Source organism: Schistocerca cancellata, chromosome 4 (genome assembly GCF_023864275.1).
Source record: "Schistocerca cancellata isolate TAMUIC-IGC-003103 chromosome 4, iqSchCanc2.1, whole genome shotgun sequence".
NCBI classification, from domain to species: Eukaryota; Metazoa; Arthropoda; class Insecta; order Orthoptera; family Acrididae; genus Schistocerca; species Schistocerca cancellata.
Window position 1 is genome coordinate 510,452,661 of NC_064629.1, and position 20,329 is coordinate 510,472,989.

The window sequence follows — 20,329 nt, forward strand, 5'->3', positions numbered from 1 at the left end:
CAGCATACATGCAAACAGCCAGATGTTCAATGTATATGGATCATAAAACATTATTCATCTGAAAAGGCCACCTGTTGCCAGTAAGTGGACATCCAGTTGCTATACTGCAAGTATATTCAAGGCTTCATTATCAATTAACAACAGTCAGCATGGTTGCATGAACCAGTCGCCCGCTGCAGAGGCCCATATGCAGCAACATTTGTTGAACAGTCATTGAGGAGACATTGGTGGTTGCCCCCAGGTTCATCAGGGTGGTCAGTTACTCAACAGTTGCATGTCTATTCATCTGTGCACATCTCTGCAGCCATCATTCATACATCATCTATGGCCTATGGTGCACCAGAGTTGCCTCAACACCAGTTTTGGAATCACCACTTTGCCATGCATGGTATACTTTAAACATGGCAGCACATGAACAGTTTACAAACTTAGCTGTTTCAGAAATGTTTCCATTCTTGGCCCAAAAGTCAATGATTTTGGATGTCAGATAAATTGCTTGTTTTCACATTAAGATAACGACTGCACTGTTTCCTGCGACCCCCAACATGCTTTATATACCCTCCACTGCTAGTGCTCCCACCTGCTGTCTGTGAGTGGTTATTGTATGTTGATGTCAAAAATAAACTAATTAATGTGACTGGACCATGTAAGAACAATTTCATTTTATAAAGTAATCACCAGGCTTTAAGAATCAGTTGCAGCATCAATCAAAATTAGAGTCACATTACTTACTCTTAAAGCAGGCATTTTCAACTTAGAAACTAAGCTAGAGCGAAGATGCTTGGAATGTTTTGGATTTAGTATTTGGCCAGAAGGAGCTTGATATATGAAATACAGGTTCTGTATTCAGAGGTGACATGGAAAACAAAAGATAGAAAATGGTAAATAACAGCGGCTAAGACTCGAACAAAAAGGGACATAAGCCAGTTAGCCAAGTTAAACAAAAGTACTGGACATAGATCAAATACAAGGAATGAAAAGCAGCAAGCAAAGTTTAATGGATGTCATAAAAAACAAAACAAGAGAAACACTGACTGGAGTGACAAATGGAAGGAGAATTTATCATGTTTGCTGTCAAAGAATAACTGGAGAAGTACGAAAGTGAGCACTTTTGATGCAGGGAAAAAAACAGTAATTACATAAACATGAAAGTAACACAGCAGAGAGAAAAAAATAGATGCAAAAAAAAATACATATTAAGTTATCAACACAGGAAGAGGCCATTGAAGATGGAGAAGAGCTAGAAAAGTAAAAATCCAAGAAATTAAACAGCAACATGGACTCTAAAAACATATTATTTGGAAGTTCTTAACAGATTGAAACTATTGTGTTGGACCAGGACTCAAACTTGGAACCCTGATGGGTAATAACCACAGTAGGTAAGGTGCTGGAGTCCTGATCTGGGATACAGTTTTGACCGGCTAGGAAGTTTCAAAACACTGCACACTCATCAGCACAGTGACAGATTCATTCTGTAAAGATATTATTCATTAGCTAAAGCTGTTCTCAACCTGAACCTTGTTTTTAACACAATATTTATTTACTATGCATACTATTGGAGGTGATATGGCTTTTCCTTCCTCCAGCCTTTGAAATTACTTAACCAGCCAGATACAGTAGGGCTACAAGTTTTATTGTGGACTTCGTACCACAGTGCCCCTCGGCTTTCCTCACTTACACTAGCCACTGCCAGAGCTGAAAGAATGACATGTGACAGAAAAACAATGCTAGTGTCAACAGTGGATTGAGTCCTGGACTTCTGGATTTTTAGGCTGGCACTTAACTCATGTCACCACTGTGCCATACCGTCATTCATTACTGAGCTTGGTTATGAATTTATCTGCAGGGTATCCTCCATAAAAGTTGAACAGCCACAGATTCATCGAGTCTACTAGTACTATATTGAAATACTTTAAGAAAAAGTGACGTCACATTTAAAATTTATTGATTTTGCTTTATCTGTGAATACGCATGCGCATAATGCTCAGTCCACATTGTGTACTGGAAAAGTTTTGCAGTGTGAGGCACTGGGTTGGCAGGTCAAAACTTCTGTAAGTGCATGTTACTCCTGTCATAAGCACTAAGAAAATTATACCATAGCACTTATGACCAATGATAGGTAATGCTAAGGTTGGTTAGTTTGTTGGTTAGTTAGTTACATATTCCATGGCGGATTTTGCACAGTAGATTGTAATGATGTGGAATGAGTCATTTTACATTCACATCATAAATTAATTTGTATATATGGTTAAATTCTGAACATTTGTAAATTATTATTATTATTATTATTATTATTATTATTATTACAGCACAAAAACAAAAAATATACAAATGTAAGTTAGTAATTCCTACCCACCACATTACAGTAATAGAAATTCTTCTACAGAATAGAAGTTGTCAAGGATAAACTTTAGTTATTATTCTTCTTCAAAGCAACTGATCTCTGCACATTGCTCATAAAAGAGGCAAATAAAACTTTCCAGTGTAAATAGTTTAATCATCCATTTTAGTGTCCTGATCAAGCACCCATTGATTACCATTCTTTTCTATAGCAAGAAGTGAGTTGTGTGTCAATAATCTGATAAAGCTGAAGAACTGAGGAGTTCACTACAAAATTGGGGTACCTCACAGGAAGAATAATTTTATACAAAGGTTTCTTTGAAACTGAAATAGTACCTGAAGGAATTATATCAGGATGCACGTGCTAGAAACCTGTAATGCATGCCTCATTTTCTTATTCATTCCTTCTATGTAATACATTTTCTAATTCATTCCTTCTATGTGATAAACTACCTCTTATTTTTAAAATGCACCATATATCACAACTTTGTATGTAAATTAGTTTCATTCCTAGAGAACTGTCAAAATTCTGTGAAAAATTTATTCTTGAAGTTCACCATCTACCATCTACTAATCAGCCAAGAGAAAATTGAATTATTTACTAGCAAATTGATTTGTCCCCACCTGGCTTGCATAATGGCGGTCATAGCCCCTTGGTGGAGCATACAGAGGATTGCTGAAGACATCACTCGAGTCAACACCTCCTGGTGGATATGGAGTGACTATTGTATGTGGAACATGAGCCACTTGGCCTCTAATATTGCGTGCCTTCCACCACTTTCTGGTGTCATCAATGACCTAAAATACATACAAATACAGTTTTCAGTACCCATTAATCTTACCCTTGTAGAACAAAAATATGTACATGCTGGATTAAGATAACATTGTTAACAATTATGATACCTTAAAATAAAAGAATACAAGTATAATCATTAAGCTGTTGTCAAAAATTTAAAATACTGATTAATATAACAAGGCTTCCTGTTTAAAATTGTTGAAAATGTATTCCTACCAGCTCTAGTAGCATTTAAGATAATTTTTTACCATTTATTTCATTTCTATCCTCAAAACAACTTCATAAGACACTCTAAAACAAAATACTATGAATTCAAAATTCTTCTTTTTATCAAAACCTAGCTGAAGTTTAAGCACCTATTTCACTAATAAGTCTTATTTGTGGAAGCCTTTAATTCCCAGTACTAAGCACAACAGAGTAATTTCATTCAAAACTTGTTATCATTAAAGCTTGCATTTACATACCCAAAAGATACATTTCAAACTGAATTAGTTATTCAGTAACATGCAGATGGATGAATACAACATACATAAATTTTATTATGTTTTGTCCCACATAATAACATTCATTGCTAAAAATAAGTAAATCTCACCTCTAAAAATTCTCCTCGTACTACAGTTAACTCTTTGTCATTATTGGCCGTTCTGGGATATGTAACCTGGACAATCTTAGCTCCACGACTACGAAGATCCTCCAACCAGCGAGCTTGATCTCTGTGAATTTCTCTTCCACCACCAGTTCTCTCAATTGAATCTGCTGAAATATCACTACGTGAACTTATATCTCTCGGTGACATTGGAACTCCTCCCATTGATGGGACTGCTGAGAAGTCTCTATCAGAACCTCCTGGACTCTGCGATCTTTCCCTAACACAGACATTACAAAAATTACTTGTAAATTGTCAGGGCATACTGACATCAGAAAATAGTATTAAAAGGGAGTATGAAATTTGTATGACTACTTAAACAACATATCTCATTAATTATTCTTTAATCTATATGATAATTACAGAACTTCACAAACCGATAAAAAATATTAAACTCATTAAACAAAAACAAAAATTCTGTTTAAACAACAGTAAAATACAAAAGTAGATACTAAATCAAGTGTTTGTTCTCTGTTCTTGGACCTACTGATAACCAACAGACCCGAACTTTTCGACTCTGTAAGTGTAGAACAGGGAATCAGTGATCATAAGGCCGTTGCAGCATCCCTGAATATGGAAGTTAATAGGAATATAAAAAAAAGGAGGAAGGTTTATCTGTTTAGCAAGAGTAATAGAAGGCAGATTTCAGACTACCTAACAGATCAAAACAAAAATTTCTGATCCAACACTGACAATGTTAAGTGTTTATGGAAAAAGTTCAAGGCAATCGTAAAATGTGTTTTAGACAGGTACGTGCCAAGTGAAACTGTGAGGGATGGGCAAAACCCACCGTGGTTCAACAACAAAGTTAGGAAACTACTGCGAAGGCAAAGAGAGCTTCACTCCAAGTTTAAACACAGCCAAAACCTCTCAGACAAACAGAAGCTAAACAATGTCAAAGTTAGCGTAAGGAGGGCTATGCGTGAAGCGTTCAGTGAACTCAAAAGTAAAATTCTATGTACCGACTTGACAGAAATCCTAAGAAGTTCTGGTCTTACGTTAAATCAGTAAGTGGCTCGAAACAGCATATCCAGACACTCCGGAATGATGATGGCATTGAAACAGAGGATGACACGTGTAAAGCTGAAATACTAAACATCTTTTTCCAAACCTGTTTCACAGAGGAAGACCGCATGGCAGTTCCTTCTCTAAATCCTCGCACAAACGAAAAAATGGCTGACATCGAAGTAAGGGTCCAAGGAATAGAAAAGCAACTGGAATCACTCAACAGAGGAAAGTCCACTGGACCTGACGGGATACCAATTCGATTCTACACAGAGTACGCGAAAGAACTTGCCCCCCTTCTAACAGCCGTGTACCACAAGCCTCTAGAGGAACGGAAGGTTCCAAATGATTGGAAAAGAGCACCGATAGTCCTAGTCTTCAAGAAGGATCGTCGAGCAGATGTGCAAAACTATAGACCTATATCTCTGACGTCGATCTGTTGTAGAATTTTAGAACACGTTTTTTGCTCGCGTGTCATGTCATTTTTGGAAACCCAGAATCTACTCTGTAGGAATCAACATGGATTCTGGAAACAGCGATCGTGTGAGACCCAACTCGCTTTATTTGTTCATGAGACCCAGAAAATATTAGATACAGGCACCCAGGTAGATGCTATTTTCCTTGACTTCCGGAAGGCATTCGATACAGTTCCGCACTGTCGCCTGATAAACAAAGTAAGAGTTTTTACCAAACAGAACACAGCATGTTGTTATCAATGGAGAGACGTCTACAGACGTTAAGGTAATCTCTGGCGTGCCACAGGGGAGTGTTATGGGACCATTGCTTTTCATAATATATATAAATGACCTAGTAGATAGTGTCGGAAGTTCCATGCGGCTTTTCGCGGATGATGCTGTAGTATACAGAGAAGTTGCAGCATTAGAAAATTGTAGCAAAATGCAGGAAGATCTGCAGTGGACAGGCACTTGGTGCAGGGAGTGGCAACTGACCCTTAACATAGATAAATGTAATGTATTGCGAATACATAGAAAGAAGGATCCTTTATTGTATGATTATATGATAACGGAACAAACACTGGTAGCAGTTACTTCTGTAAAATATCTGGAAGTATGCGTGCGGAACAATTTGAAGTGGAATGATCACATAAAATTAATTGTTGGTAAGGTGGGTACCAGGTTGAGATTCATTGGAGAGTCCTTAGAAAATGTAGTCCATCAACAAACGAGTTGGCTTACAAAACACTCGTTCGACCTATACTTGAGTATTGCTCATCAGTGTGGGATCCGTACCAGATCGGGTTGACGGAGGAGATAGAGAAGACCCAAAGAAGAGCGGCGCGTTTCATCACAGGGTTATTTGGTAACCGTGATAGTGTTACGGAGATGTTTAGCAAACTCAAGTGACAGACTCTGCAAGAGAGGCGCTCTGCATCGCGGAGTAGCTTGCTCGCCAGGTTTCGAGAGGGTGCGTTTCTGGATGAGGTATCGAATATATTGCTTCCCCCTACTTATACCTCCCGAGGAGATCACAAATGTAAAATCAGAGAGATTCGAGCGTGCACTGAGGCTTTCAGACAGTCATTCTTCCCGCGAACCATATGCGACTGGAACAGAAAAGGGAGGTAATGACAGTGGCATGTAAAGTGCCCCCTGCCACACACCATTGGGTGGCTTGCGGAGTATAAATGTAGATATGAAAAGGAGAGACAAAATCAAGTCCTGAAAGAAGTGTTGGATTACATGGGGGTTCAAGAGTAATTTGTAATTTCACATAATGACAAAAAATTTAAAAAAAGCAGTGTCAAGTCCAATGAAAGCAATGAAGAAAAGTTAAAGATAAACTATAAAAGAAAGTGAAAGGAGGTGAAGGGGCAAGAAATAAATTATTTAAAGAAAAAAATCATAAAATAGGAAACAACAAGAAAAATTAAAAGGGAAAGACAAGATGGGTGGAGGGAATACATGGAAAGAGAGTAGGAGAAAGGCCATCAGAAAAATGATTATCACTAGGGGACAAGATGGTTCAAATGGCTCTGAGCACTATGGGACTTAACTTCGGAGGTCATCTGTCCCCTAGAACTTATAGCTACTTAAACCTAACTAACCTAAGGACATCACACACATCCATGCCCGAGGCAGGATTCGAACCTGTGACTGTAGCGGTCGTGCAGTTCCAAACTGTAGAGCCTAGAACTGCTCGGCCACCCCGGCCAGCTGGGACAAGATGATAGGAGCATAAGGAAAGATGTAGGAAGATTTGAGTGCAATGTCACATGACATTTTGCTTATCATAGAAGTAGCTCTAGGTTAGATAGACAGGGAAGGGGGACAAAATTACCCATTGAATTGTTGAAGGAACTGAACCATCAAGACATTCACCTGCATTAATTTAGGTAAACCATGGAAACTTAAATTCAGATGGATTACCAGAGATTGAAAACATGCAGCCTCAGAATATGAGGCCAATATCATATTCAATGTGCTACCTCCGAGAGTGAAGGAATAATGAAATGCGATTGTTTTCCAAAATAGTGCCAACAATGCCAGTGCAGCAGGCTTTTGATTGTTATGAAATATAAGAAATTTACAAACATGTGTCTCTCATACATTGCACATTCAACATATCATATCACACCTGAAAAATTTGTTTTTGATCACTGGTGTCAAATCTCAACATACTTAGTTTAGGGCCCTGCCCCTGTATCATTTTGAGCCTTTTAGTTTGGAACACCCAGATTATAAGCCTAGTCTACCCATTTCAGAGGGTGGTGTAATTCTGATGATTACTTATCATGCCTTCTTTGAACATCTGGTATCTTTCTTATTAGTTATAGCCTTCATTTGTGGTTTTATGATTTTAAAAAAAAGTACTTTTTCTGGGAATAACAATGGATGTAAAAGACATTTTAACTGTGATACACAGATACTTTTCTTTAATATACTTCCTAGATTACATGCACTTAACACACCCAGTAGGCCTGCTGCTGGGCGAGAGAAGAAGCTAAACATGTATATGTACTCATCAGAACCACCTATAATATATTTTGTTGAAAAATCTTACTTTCGAACCTATTCCACTTTTTGGAAAGATGTATGTAATTGCATCTCTCCAAAAAAAGTCAGTGTAAAGACTGCGATAAAAATTTCAGTTAAGAATTCAGCTTCAAGTGTCATCAGCAACATTATCTTGGTGAAATCTCAAGTAACTGAGTTGGGAGAAAGTCAGTAAAGTACTGTGTGTGTAATTTTGAAGCATTGTTAAGAAAAGTACTATTTAGACAATCTAGATGTAATGCACAATGTTCAGGTTAGTATGGAAAATACACAGTTCTCAGTGTTTTCTGATTTTGAAAAGTGGAAAGAAAATACTGAGAAGATAACAAGGGCAATCTTTGTTAAAAAAGGTAGCTCCAAAATGGCCACTGATGGTACTAGATGGTACTATGAGACACTATTATATACGCCATCACTCAGGTCACTCTATTCCACAGAGTAAGGGTATCAGACATTCTAAATTGCAAGGAAGCAAAAAAATTGGTGGAGAGTGCCCAGTACAAATTAAAGTTACTCAGACCTCAGGTGGTCCATACCAGGTAATATTTATTTCAAAGCATATTGGTCTTGACAATAACTCATGTCACATTAGATTAACTGAAATAAAAAGTGTCAGCATAGCTGTAGATATGATGAAGAAAATTCCTTTTCAGACTACAGTGGATAAAATCAGAGACTTAGTCTCTGGTTTGGAACTGGAAAGGATTAATCTCCTAATGAGGCAGGATATTGCAAATACTAACCCAACTTGTCTTCATCAGTAACACATCAGGACACAATTAGAGTAGAGGCCTTGGTGCATGAAATAAGCCCAGGTGATAACATAGAGCTATTTTGTAATCCCAAGTGGTAGTTAGTGAAACTATAAAAGCCTAAAAAGCTCTAATTTTGCATTAATTACAATGAATAAAGCCCAGAGGGAACTCTTGAAGAAATATGGACATGGCTGTGTTTGTATGGATACAACACATGAACTAAATAGACATGACTTTGAATTAACTACATTATTAGTGCTAGGCAATATGAGACAGGAATTTCCTTGTGCCTTCCTTACATCAAACAGGAAGCAAGCAGTCTGCCCTGACACACGAAATGTAAAGTAATGCTCCTAGAAGATAAAGGGCATAGCATGCCATAGTGGTTGTTTTCCCACGTACTTTAATATCTTCATTCCATTTTAATTGACGGTTGACATATTTCTTACATACATTGTCATTAGTCATACCTAAATGTTTAGGATTGCCATGAATATCCGAAGTACCTTCAAAATGCAGAAGTACAAATTATAACAAATGATTGCAAAAGTGCTCAGTGCACTGCACTGCTTAAAATGACAGAAATTGTGACTTCCTTTTGAATGTGATTTAAAGAAAAATACTAATAACAGTGTTAAAAATAACACAGTAGGGTACACGAGGACAAATTTTGCACATTTTCAATGAAAAGAACTTGGATATTGGATGAATTTGGTAACTTAAGCCTGTTGGCAAATAAGTACACATTTTTATGAATCATGCATTTTGTGTTGTTTATAAGGGTACTAAATGAATATTTATATTAATACCCAGCTCCTTTTATTTCTATTTTTGGCATGAAACAGACGTACCATAATACTGTGTTATTTTCGGACATCGAACTTGTCAAAATACACTAATGCACATACGCAATCCGTAATCTGGTATTTACAGTTTCTCCTCATTGAGTTCAATATGGATCCATACCACAGTGCAGCTTGCAACATTTTTTGAATAAAGCAAAAAAGATCAAATACACAGTAGATCTGAATACTACTGGTACAAAACTATATAATTGACAACCACGATGCCATTATATCTGCATAATTTGTTTTACCATTTGTACACCTGACTGTTAGGTTCTTTCAAAAAAGGTGGCAAGTTCTCATTTTCAAAGAAACAAAGGATAGCAATGGCTTCCAAAACTGGAATGAGCTGTTCGTTTAATTCATCTACTAGAAAGCCTGCCTTAGTTTAGCATCTCAAATGATCTCAAAAGTTGATATGTAGCTTCAATCATCTTTAATACTGTGTGTGCACATCATAATGACACCAGACTTGAGTTTATCATGGTGCAAATAACTTCCTCTCCCTTGCTGGTATATACCTTTTTGCTTAGGTGAAATCAGCAAACTTGGGAAGTTAGATGGCTGACTCATTGAGTGTGACATCTACTGACAGCACTAGGTACTTAGTGGCCTGATATTTTAAGCCTAAAATACCAGCGGAAAGGACAGCGCATAATTTCAAGTGTTAGTTCTTGCATCGTTTTTTGTCTTATTTTCTCTTTCATTTCTTTTTCCCTCCTCTATTGTGGTCTTTTCAGCTTTTCCTCACATAGCTGACTTTGCATGTAGTAATTCCATGAAAATGTCTTGATCACTAAAAACTTCATTCATGATCCATTTTGAGTCATCATCATAGTCTGCCCCCAGTAGCTGAGTGGTCAGCGCAACAGAATGTCAATCCTAAGGGCCCGGGTTCAATTCCCGACTGGGTCAGAGATTTTCTCCGCTCGGGGACTGGGTGTTGTGTTGTCCTAATCATCATCACTTCATCCCCATCGATGCGCAAGTCGCCAAAGGGGCATCAAATCGAAAGACTTGCACCAGGCGAGCGGTCTACCAGATGGGAGGCCGTCGTCACACTACATTATTATCATTAGTCATCATCATTAGATAACTGTGGCAAAATTTACACAAAAAACAAATTCAAAAAGCTAATACATAATACTTACGAGGCCAAAGTAACATTGAGAACAGAAATACATATTACGTAGAAGTACTTACAATATGCTTAGGGAAGCTCATGTAAGTGAGCAATACAAGAAAAATGTATAGTCTCATACGCATTTGCCATTAGGCAATATTTGCAAAAGATGTCATTTGGAGACTTCGTACTGTAGACTGAAGGTAGCCAACTTGAGGACTGTATTGTAACGACATGACGCCAGATGGCGTTGCTGTCAAAGATCGAGACAAACCAAGACATAAATTTTGTAATACGCAAAATAACATAAATATTCCTACCATGTTACATCTGTTTTTTTTAACAGTGTCATATAATAAATAAACAAATAAAACAGAATATGCTAGGAGTCAAAACCTGTGACAGGACGTACAATACGTCATACAGCACCTTAGACAACTAGGCACATTGAGAGAGGAAGCAACACAGATGCTGCCATTACAAAGGAAGACATGCAAGCAAGCTTCAACCTATTGACACCACAGGTGGGTCATGTCACAAAACAAAACCTATCACAAAATAACAATTTTTCCAACTGTGTCAGAGTGAACTGGGGATGGATAGGAACGAGGAACAAGGGGGAGTGGCTGTAGGGGGAGGGGGATGGGGCACCAAGGGCAAGGTACGGGTCAGATGAAGATGTTGAATTACTTGGAGGGGGGAAGGGATAGGTGTACCAGCATAATGGTCTACTTTAAAAGATAATAATGTACTGAAAAATAAAGACCATGGTCATTTCTATTGTAATGTAATTTTAATGTCATTATGTTTGTTATATTAAGTTAGTGAAAATATACCATTGGAACAATATTTCCTCCACCCCCTCCTTCTTTATTCTCCTGCATCCCTTCATGCAACCATTCCGTCCAGTTCCTCCGTTCTCCACACCTTCCAAGCCTCTGTCTTTTCCTACACACCTCCCCCTACCCCTACCCCCTCCAAGTAATTCAACATCTGTCTCCATCTGACCCCTATCCTGCCTTTGGTTCCTTCCTCCCCCCCCCTCCCCCTACAGCCCTCCAATGGTTCCTTGTTCCTCAGTCCACCCTGACACAGTTGGAAAAATTGCTACTGTGCTTTTCAACAGACATGCTGCCCCCCATACACATTCTTCATTCTCTGATGAAGGTATAGCAGTGTTTGTCCTTTGGCAGCCAAGAAAAGAATAACAGCATGCTGGTCCTATTTGGATGAATTTGGTAATAACATCATAGCTCACATTTCTGCATTCACATCACGCACGTTGGACAGATACAAATGCCACTCTTGTCCCTTGCTTACATGTCAGTGCTTATATACCCACATCAGACTGAGTTATGTCGCTTACATGCTGTGGCAATGAAATCAAATGGAAACTCTTAGATCGCCCCTTATATCTATGTGCCACCTGAGAATGAGCCATCACTCTGAACTGGTAGTGGCAAATAAAACGCTAAAAAAAATTTAGCTCTGGTGGAGTATTATTACAACAGTATGCATTTCACAGAAACTATTTAGTTCAAAAACAGTCGTTATGGGCTGCACATGTGTCCAGCTTGTATAAGTATCATTACAGTCCCACTTGATAGTGAACTCTATTTCTAATTATTTCAATCTATATATGAATCAAAAATATACCTGCAACTAGAAATAAAAACATAGTTTTGCAAACTTCATGGAAATGACACAAATACAGGAACTAATTAAGATGGTATTATACCTGATTGTGCAATAAATGTTTTGTCCCTAATCTTCTTGATTGCACAATAAATGTTAGCTTGTTTTTAGACTGATGTTACAGTCTGTTGCAAATCAGTACCAGTGTCAACAAATGGACATTGCTTCATGGCTGCTGAACAACCCCAGATGGGATCTAGAGGCCAGTAACGCCAAATGAGTGTTTCAACTGTTGTTTGATTTTTGTAAGTGCAAGAATTTTGCTTCATCAACAAAAAAGGAGGAAATGGTTATGGGAACTGTGTGTAATCAAGGATTAACTAGGAGAACTATGCAGACCTGGTATCAAAGATGAGATAGCTGTGGTTCTGAAAGCCAGCACCTATGTAAAATTTTATGTGTGCCTCTATCTGTTGCTGGATGGAAAGTATTACTTTTTTCTATCTATAATTGATTGTAATTTCAATTTTAAGATGTTTTCTTATATTTATTGTATACTGATGACATTCATGGTAAAGAATATAAAAAAACTGACACACTGAACTTCTGAAATCAGGCCTTCAGTTTATGATGCACTTACCTTTCATCACGACTGTACCTATCAGTTCGAGAACTGTAGTATCTGTTTGGATCAGGAGGGGAAGCATCCTGCTGCTCATAGTCAAAGTAGTCACTGCTATAGTGTGAATCATCACGCTCAGGTTCACGGTGATGGTAATGTTGGTCACGGAGATCAGGCTGTTGCAGAAATGTTGAGACTAAATACATATTTACTTCACTATAAAATTAAGTAAAAAGGTAAAGTACATATGCCATCTAAACAACAACAAAATCTGATATCAGCATATTCCTGCCTTACATAAAATGTATATGTATATGTTTCAGAACAATAAAAGAAAAAACCCACTGAGGATGAGGATATCACAAATGGGGTGAAAATTTTTTTTGGGGTTAAGCAAAACAAAAACTAAGTTCTTGCAAGAAGGTGGATCCTCTTTAAATCATTATAATTTTCTGCAAGTATGGGAACATAGCTTAAAATTTGATCAAATCATTACATAGCAAATATGGCATAGCCTATACTCTCTTCTCTGGATATTGCAGGTATTTGTATTAATTGTTACTCTGAGGTGACAATACCAAAATTTATTGATAGGGACCCATCTGCTTTGTGGACAAAACGAGATGAAGATGAAGTAAAAGACATCAGTGGGAGTAGAAGATCAAAGATGGTACATTACAATGCACCATGTGATGAGGTGTTTATCAACCTATGATTATATATTTTATTGTCCACTGCTAGATACACTATGTGGTCAAAAGTATCCGGACCCCCCCAAAAACATACGTTTTTCATATTAGGTGCATTGTGTTGCTACCTACTGCCAGGTACTCCATATCAGTGACCTCATTAGTCATTAGACATCATGAGAGAGCATAATGGGGAACTCTGCGGACCTAATGGACTTCGAACATGGTCAGGTGATTGGGTGTCACTTGTGTCTTACGTCTGTACATGAGATTGTCACACTCCTATACATCCCTAGGTCCACTGTTTATGATGTGATAGTGAAGTCGAAACATGAAGGGACACATACAGCACAAAAGCATACAGACCGACCTCGTCTGTTGACTGTCAGAGACTGCTGACAGTTGAAGATGGTTGCAATGTGTAATAAGCACACATCTATCCATACCATCACACAGGAATTCAAAACTGCATCCGGATCAACTGCAAGTACTATGACAGTTAGGTGGGAGGTGAGAAAACTTGGATTTCATGGTCAAGCAGCTGCTCATAAGCCACACATCATGCCAATAAATGGCAAACAACACTTTGCTTGGTGTATGGTGAATGCCCAGTGAACGTCATCTGCCAGCATGTGTAGTGCCAACAGTAAAATTCGGAGGCAGTGGTGTTATGGTGTGGTCGTGTTTTTCATGGAGGGAGCTTGCACCCCTCGTTGTTTTGTGTGGCACTATCACAGCAAAGGCTTACATTGTTGTTTTAAGCACCTTCTTGCTTCCCACTGTTGAAGAGCAATTCAGGGATGGCAACTGCATCTTTCAACGCAATTGAGCACCTGTTCATAATGCATGGCCTGTGGTTACATGACAATGACATCCCTGTAATGGACTGACCTGCACAAAGTCCTGACCTGAATCCTATAGAACACATTTGGGAGTCCCACCAACAGACACTGATACCTCTCCTCAGTGTAGCACTCTGTGAAGAATGGGCTGCCATTCCCCAAGAAACCTTCCAGCACCTGATTCAACATATACCTGTGAGAGTGGAAGCTGTCAGCAAGGCTAAGGGTGGGCCAACACCATACTGAATTCCAGTATTACCGATGGAGGGCGCCATGAACTTGTAAGTCATTTTCAGCCAGGTGTCCAGATACTTTTGATCACATAGTGTATATGATCTATCAGGTTTTATGTGAAACATATAATTCTCACAGCCATCACTCCCTTCCTGCACAGGCTACAGTTTCACACTTCAATGTGTGATATTCATAAAGGCTGAAGATTCATCCCCATTCAAACTTTGTAACTTTCCCATCTTTTTTACAATGTTTGATACTGGCAAACAAAAATAAAATGTTCACTGGTCTGCTGCAATATTTTCTGTGTGTCTGAATGAGCTTTCAGTGTGTGCTGTCCTGCACACCCATACATCTTTCTAATGTTAAATATTTGCAAACTGTTTCTTTCTATTATTTGAATTCTTCATTAAAGATGATGCAATTTGTAGATATAGTTGTTCACTTGGTAGAATTTTTCTAATTATATGTTGGAACATGGTTTGACAAAACAGGCAAGACATGTAATTACTGGAGACCTTTATTCAAAACTCACTGTACAGAGAACAGCACACAACTAAGAACCACAGAACAACTGGTTATGGGCCCAGGTTATTCGATTGGCAAAAGTTCCTTTTTTTGATTAGACAAAAACTTAAATTTGTAAGCTGAAAAGTGTGGACATAAACAAGTTCAGTAACAAGTCAAATATGGTGTATGTGATTGCTGCACATGGAGTTTGAATAGAAACACTTTCACGTAATAACTACAACACATGGAGAATACATTACTCTGCAGCAGAGTGTGTGCTGATGTGAAACTTCAATTTTAATCTGCCAGGAAGAGGGTAAAGTCAAAGTGGTAGTAAACAGATTAGTAAATTGTTTTATTTATAAGAAAATCGTCCACAGGCATGTGTTGTTGTCAAATCTAAAGTTAAGAAAAATGATATACAAATCTGGCATGCTTCATAAGCCAGTTGAACTTGCAAGATTTGGTCAAAATACTCAATGTGAGAGGCTTGAAGTCAATGATGTGAATCTCACTTGATCCACTATGTGCCTTGAAGAAAAAATCATGTCCACTCCCTTCACCAAATGAGAAAGGAACTCAAACAATCTTCTGGAGTTAATCCACTCTGGTGTCTGCAGGCCAATGACAGCAACATATCAAGGTGGTGCAGGTTTTTTGTGACAACCACAGCAGATGGTATCAAGTCTATTTCCTTCGACATAAAGCAGAAATTGTCAATTAATTTGTTGAAATCTAAAACCTAGTTGAAAATTAGACTGGTCATAAAATTAAATCATTTCAGGCAACTACATCCAAAGTCGTTTTTTAACTAAAGGACTGTACAATGAAAATCCATATGAGAAGTGGCTGAAGAGAAAATCTGATCTATCTAATCTTCATGTATTTAGTCAAAAGGTTGTCATCCTGGATAAATTACCAACTTAAATTTAAAACAAAGGATAGTTCGATCCTAAAGGCAATGAAGAGGTTTTTGTAGGCTATTCCAACTGTTTGAAAATCTATCATTTGTGGTTATCAAGAGATCACACGATTCAGAATGTCAAGATTTGTGAAGTTCCATGATCATGACAGTTTTGATCCCAAACAAAGTTAGGTGGTCTTCTGTGAAGATGAACCAGATCATCACCAAAGAAGAAGTATCAACATGAATTCCGTGGGAGCAGATTTCAGTGGTGACACAAACAATGAATCAGAGCCACAGTCAGATGATGAACTATTCTACGGTTTCAAAGATTCAAAGAAGAGGGGCCTCCAATCACTACATGCCAAGAATTCATCCTCAAAGATGACTTCAACTGTGATCACGACAATAGTTCTTCAAGCGTCACAGCTGATCAACAGTTTGTATCAAATGTAGATTCATCAGATGCTTCAGTTCATGCTAATTTAATTGCAAATGCAACAGATGTCAATGTCAATGATGTGTTATGCAGTACAGATCGTCGAGAGTGGTTCAGGGCAGTATATGATGAGATCAAGTCACTTATAAAAAAAGATTCATGGGGCATTGTAGACAGACCAACAAATGAAAGAGTAATTGACAGTAGGACTGTTCTGAGTAATAACTATAGAAGTGATGGATCTCTGTTAAGGATAAAAACATGAATAGTTGCATGAGGATTCAACCAACTGTCTGGAGTTGACCCTTTGTGGAAATATTCTCCCATTTGCAAGAATTAAATCCTTTACACTACTCATGACTCTGTCATTCAAACTTGAGCAGTGGTTCTCACAAATGGATATCACCACTGCATTTCTCAATGTGGTGAAATGTATGCAGAAATATTCATGGAACAGCCAGACTCGCAAGTCTAATTCTTATAAAAGATGAAATATGTGGAGAAAGGTAACTATATAGTCAAGAAGGCAAGTGACATTCTCCAAATACTGAAATCCAATGATAAAAGTGTGTAAACTTAGAAAGCCATTTATGGGTAGCACCAAGATGGCCAACAGTGGTATGTCAAGTTGAATGCAATGGTAATGTAATTTGTATTGCAACCCAAAAATTCCAATCTATCCCTCTCAGTAGACAGTTTAGGAAAATGTCCAGTCTTCCTACTAATTTGTGTAGATGACACTATAATTGCTTCAGTAGACCCAGAAAGCACAAAACAAATCAAGGACTGATTATCTGCCAGATTTGATGTAAACAATTTTGGTGCCATAAGATGCTACCTGGCTAAATAGTCTGTTGAAAACATGACATTACGCCAAATTGGTTAAACCAAAAAGTTTTGCACTGACTCAGAATTGATGACTGTAAGCCAGTAAGGATTCCATTAGCTAGTGGGAGCAAGTTGGATGCAAGAGCCACAAATACAGAAGCTGCATCCATTATCCATTCTGAGAATTGGATGGAGAATTGATGTACATTGCCATTGGTATTCAGCTGATCACTATCTTGTATTCCAAAATATGCCCTCATGTCATACATATCTTCCCTTTCCACCAACAAAGACTGCCAGCAGTTATTATGTTATTGACTTTGCATTTAATCCTGTGCACAGGGCAGGATACTTCTGCCATCAAACTAAAGACCCCTCTGCATACAATGGATTCATCAGGACAAGTATTAGCAGGCTGATTGGCAACTAAACTTGTGTGTGTGTGTGTGTGTGTGTGTGTGTGTGTGTGTGTGTGTGTGTGGTCGTGTTTTAGTACTCCTTCTGTGGGAATTGCAGTAACCATTGATCAAAACTGCAACACTGTATACATGAATATATTAATCAGCATGTTACTCAACAAATTCCTGGAAAGATTGTTTGAAGTACTATTAGATATCATTGACAATCCTAATATGAGAACATTCAACACTAAGGAAATGATGCAGCCCAAAATGGTACTCTTACTTTCACACATTTCTGAAGCTGTATTGCAAGAACACACTATTAATTCACTTCCACATTCTCCGTGCAAATAATACTTCTTCTACTCTGGCCTACTCGTCTGCCTGACACTGTAAAAAAGAAAAGTCATCTACATGGAGTACTAACTAAATTGGAGAAAGATGAGGGAATGAAGGTTACTTGGTCTACTTAAGGGATAATACTGGTATTCATCTGCATTGATGTACGGCAACAACGAGGAATTTAACTCGGGACTGCTTGACATAAGAGTTGAAACCTGTTTCTTGTAATATTAGTGTCTTAACCACTGCCTCACCCTGTTTCAACTCTTTATTATGTTTCTATTTTTACAAAAGCAATGTTCACAGCTGAGAAATTTATAACTGCTTCATCGAGCAGTATAAAAGAATAAGATGACCCACAAACTGAACTTAAGGAAGCTAAATTGTAAACTGGTGTTAAAAATTTAAAATTTATGCATAAATTACAACCATCAGAGAACATTTCTGATGTGGGCAAAGTTATAACAAGTGGTTACTGCAAATATTCCATTTGATGATTGTAAGCTACATGTAAAATGATAGAGACAGGGAAAACATTTTGACTGTGAAAATTAATTCAGCCAATATGAAAAGTTACCATGGGTGTGGAGAAAAATATGGAGACACTAAAGGCCCAACACATTACTGTACCTACTACCATGTAGGAAAACTGTTGGCATTCAAAACAGCTCCCAGTCATCTCCGGATGGATAAATACAGGTTTGGTACAATTTTCAAGGTAATCTTTTACCATTCTTTCTGCAAAATTACAGGAAGTCCAGGTAATGATGATAGAGGTAGATAGTGATCACATATGGTTCTGTCCAAAGTAGACCACAAAGATTTGGTGAGTGGTGGCCAGAGGAGATGCAAAAATTCATCCTCATGTTGACAAAACTGGTCTTGGACAATGCAACCTGTCTGATCAGGGGCCCCCTGTCTTGGAACATAGCATCACCATTGGGGAACAAACATTGTACCATGGGATGGACCTAATCAACCAAAACGGTAACATCTACATCTACATCTACATAGATACCCCACAAGCCACTTTAATGAGTGTGGCAGAAGGTATCCTTTACCACTACTTGTCATTTACCCTCCCATTCCACTTGCAAATATACTGAGGGAAAAATGAGTCCAAAAATCTTGTATCTTAACTTCGTGTTCCTTATGCGCAATGTACGTTGGCTGCAGCAGGATCATTCGGCAGTCAGCTTCAAATGCTGGTTCTCTAAATTTTCTCAACAGTGTTTCCCAAAAAGAACTCCATCTTCCCCCCCAGTGACTCCAATTTGAGTCCCCGAAGCATCTCCGTAACACTTATATTTTGTTCGAACCTACCGGTAACAAATCTAGAAGCCCTCCTCTGAATTGCTTCAATGTCTTCCTTCAATCTGACCTGGTACGGATCCAAAACATTACAGCAGTACTCAAGAATAGGTGACACCAGCGTACTATATGCAGTCTCATTTACAGGTGAACCACTCTTTCCTAAAATTCTCCCGATAAACTGAAGTCGACCATTTGCCTTCCCTACCAAAGTTTTCACATGCTTGTTCCACCTTAACCTTTGCAGCGTTATGCCCAGATATTTAAATGACTTGACTGTGTCAAACTGGACACTAGTAATACTGTATCTGAACATTACAGGTTTGTTCTTCTTACTCATCCACATCAACTTCCATTTTTCCACATTTAGGGCTAGGTGCCATTCATCACACTAACCAGAAATTTCTTCTTACTCATCCACATTAACTTCCATTTTTCCACATTTAGGGATAGGTGCCATTCATCACACTAACCAGAAATTTTGTCTAAGTCATTTTGTATCTTCCTACAGTCACTCAACTTCGACGCCTTACCGTACGCCACAGCATCATCGACAAACAACAGCAGACTGCTGCCCATCCAGTCCCCCAAATCATTTATGTATATAGAGAACAACAGCGGTCCTATCACACTTCCCTGGGGTACTCCTGATGATATCCTTGTCTCTGACAAACACTCACCATCGAGGACAACATACTTTGTTCTATTTTTAAGAAGTCTTCGAGCCACTCACATATCTGTGAACTTATTCTATACGCTCGTATCTTCGTTATCTGCCTGCAAAGAGGCACCATGTCAAATGCTTTCTGAAAATCTAGAAATATGGGATCTGTCTGCTGCCCTTCATCCATAGTTCTCAGTATGTCATGGGAGAAAAGGGCAAGGTGAGTTTCACACAAGCACCACTTTCTAAAACCATGCTGATTTGTGGACATATGCGTCTTAGCCTCAAGGAAGTTTATTATATTCGAACTGTGAATCTGTTCAAGAATTCTGCAGCAAATAGGAGTTAGGGATACTGGTCTGTAATTTTGTGGGTCCTTTATTT

At 38.2% G+C, this 20,329-nt stretch overlaps 1 protein-coding gene across 2 annotated transcripts in view; it reads right to left on the bottom strand.

Annotated features, from left to right (window-relative positions):
* LOC126183223 (epidermal growth factor receptor kinase substrate 8-like protein 2) overlaps nt 1-20,329 on the bottom strand; it is a 201,863-nt gene that overhangs the window by 19,290 nt on the left and 162,244 nt on the right. For both annotated transcript variants that reach the window (XM_049925007.1, XM_049925005.1), the window contains exons 11-13: nt 12,800-12,957; nt 3,729-4,002; nt 2,965-3,138 (exon numbers count right to left, since the gene is read on the bottom strand). In XM_049925007.1, coding sequence (XP_049780964.1) covers nt 2,965-3,138; nt 3,729-4,002; nt 12,800-12,957 — 606 coding nt within the window. The remainder of the gene's footprint in view (nt 1-2,964; nt 3,139-3,728; nt 4,003-12,799; nt 12,958-20,329) is intronic.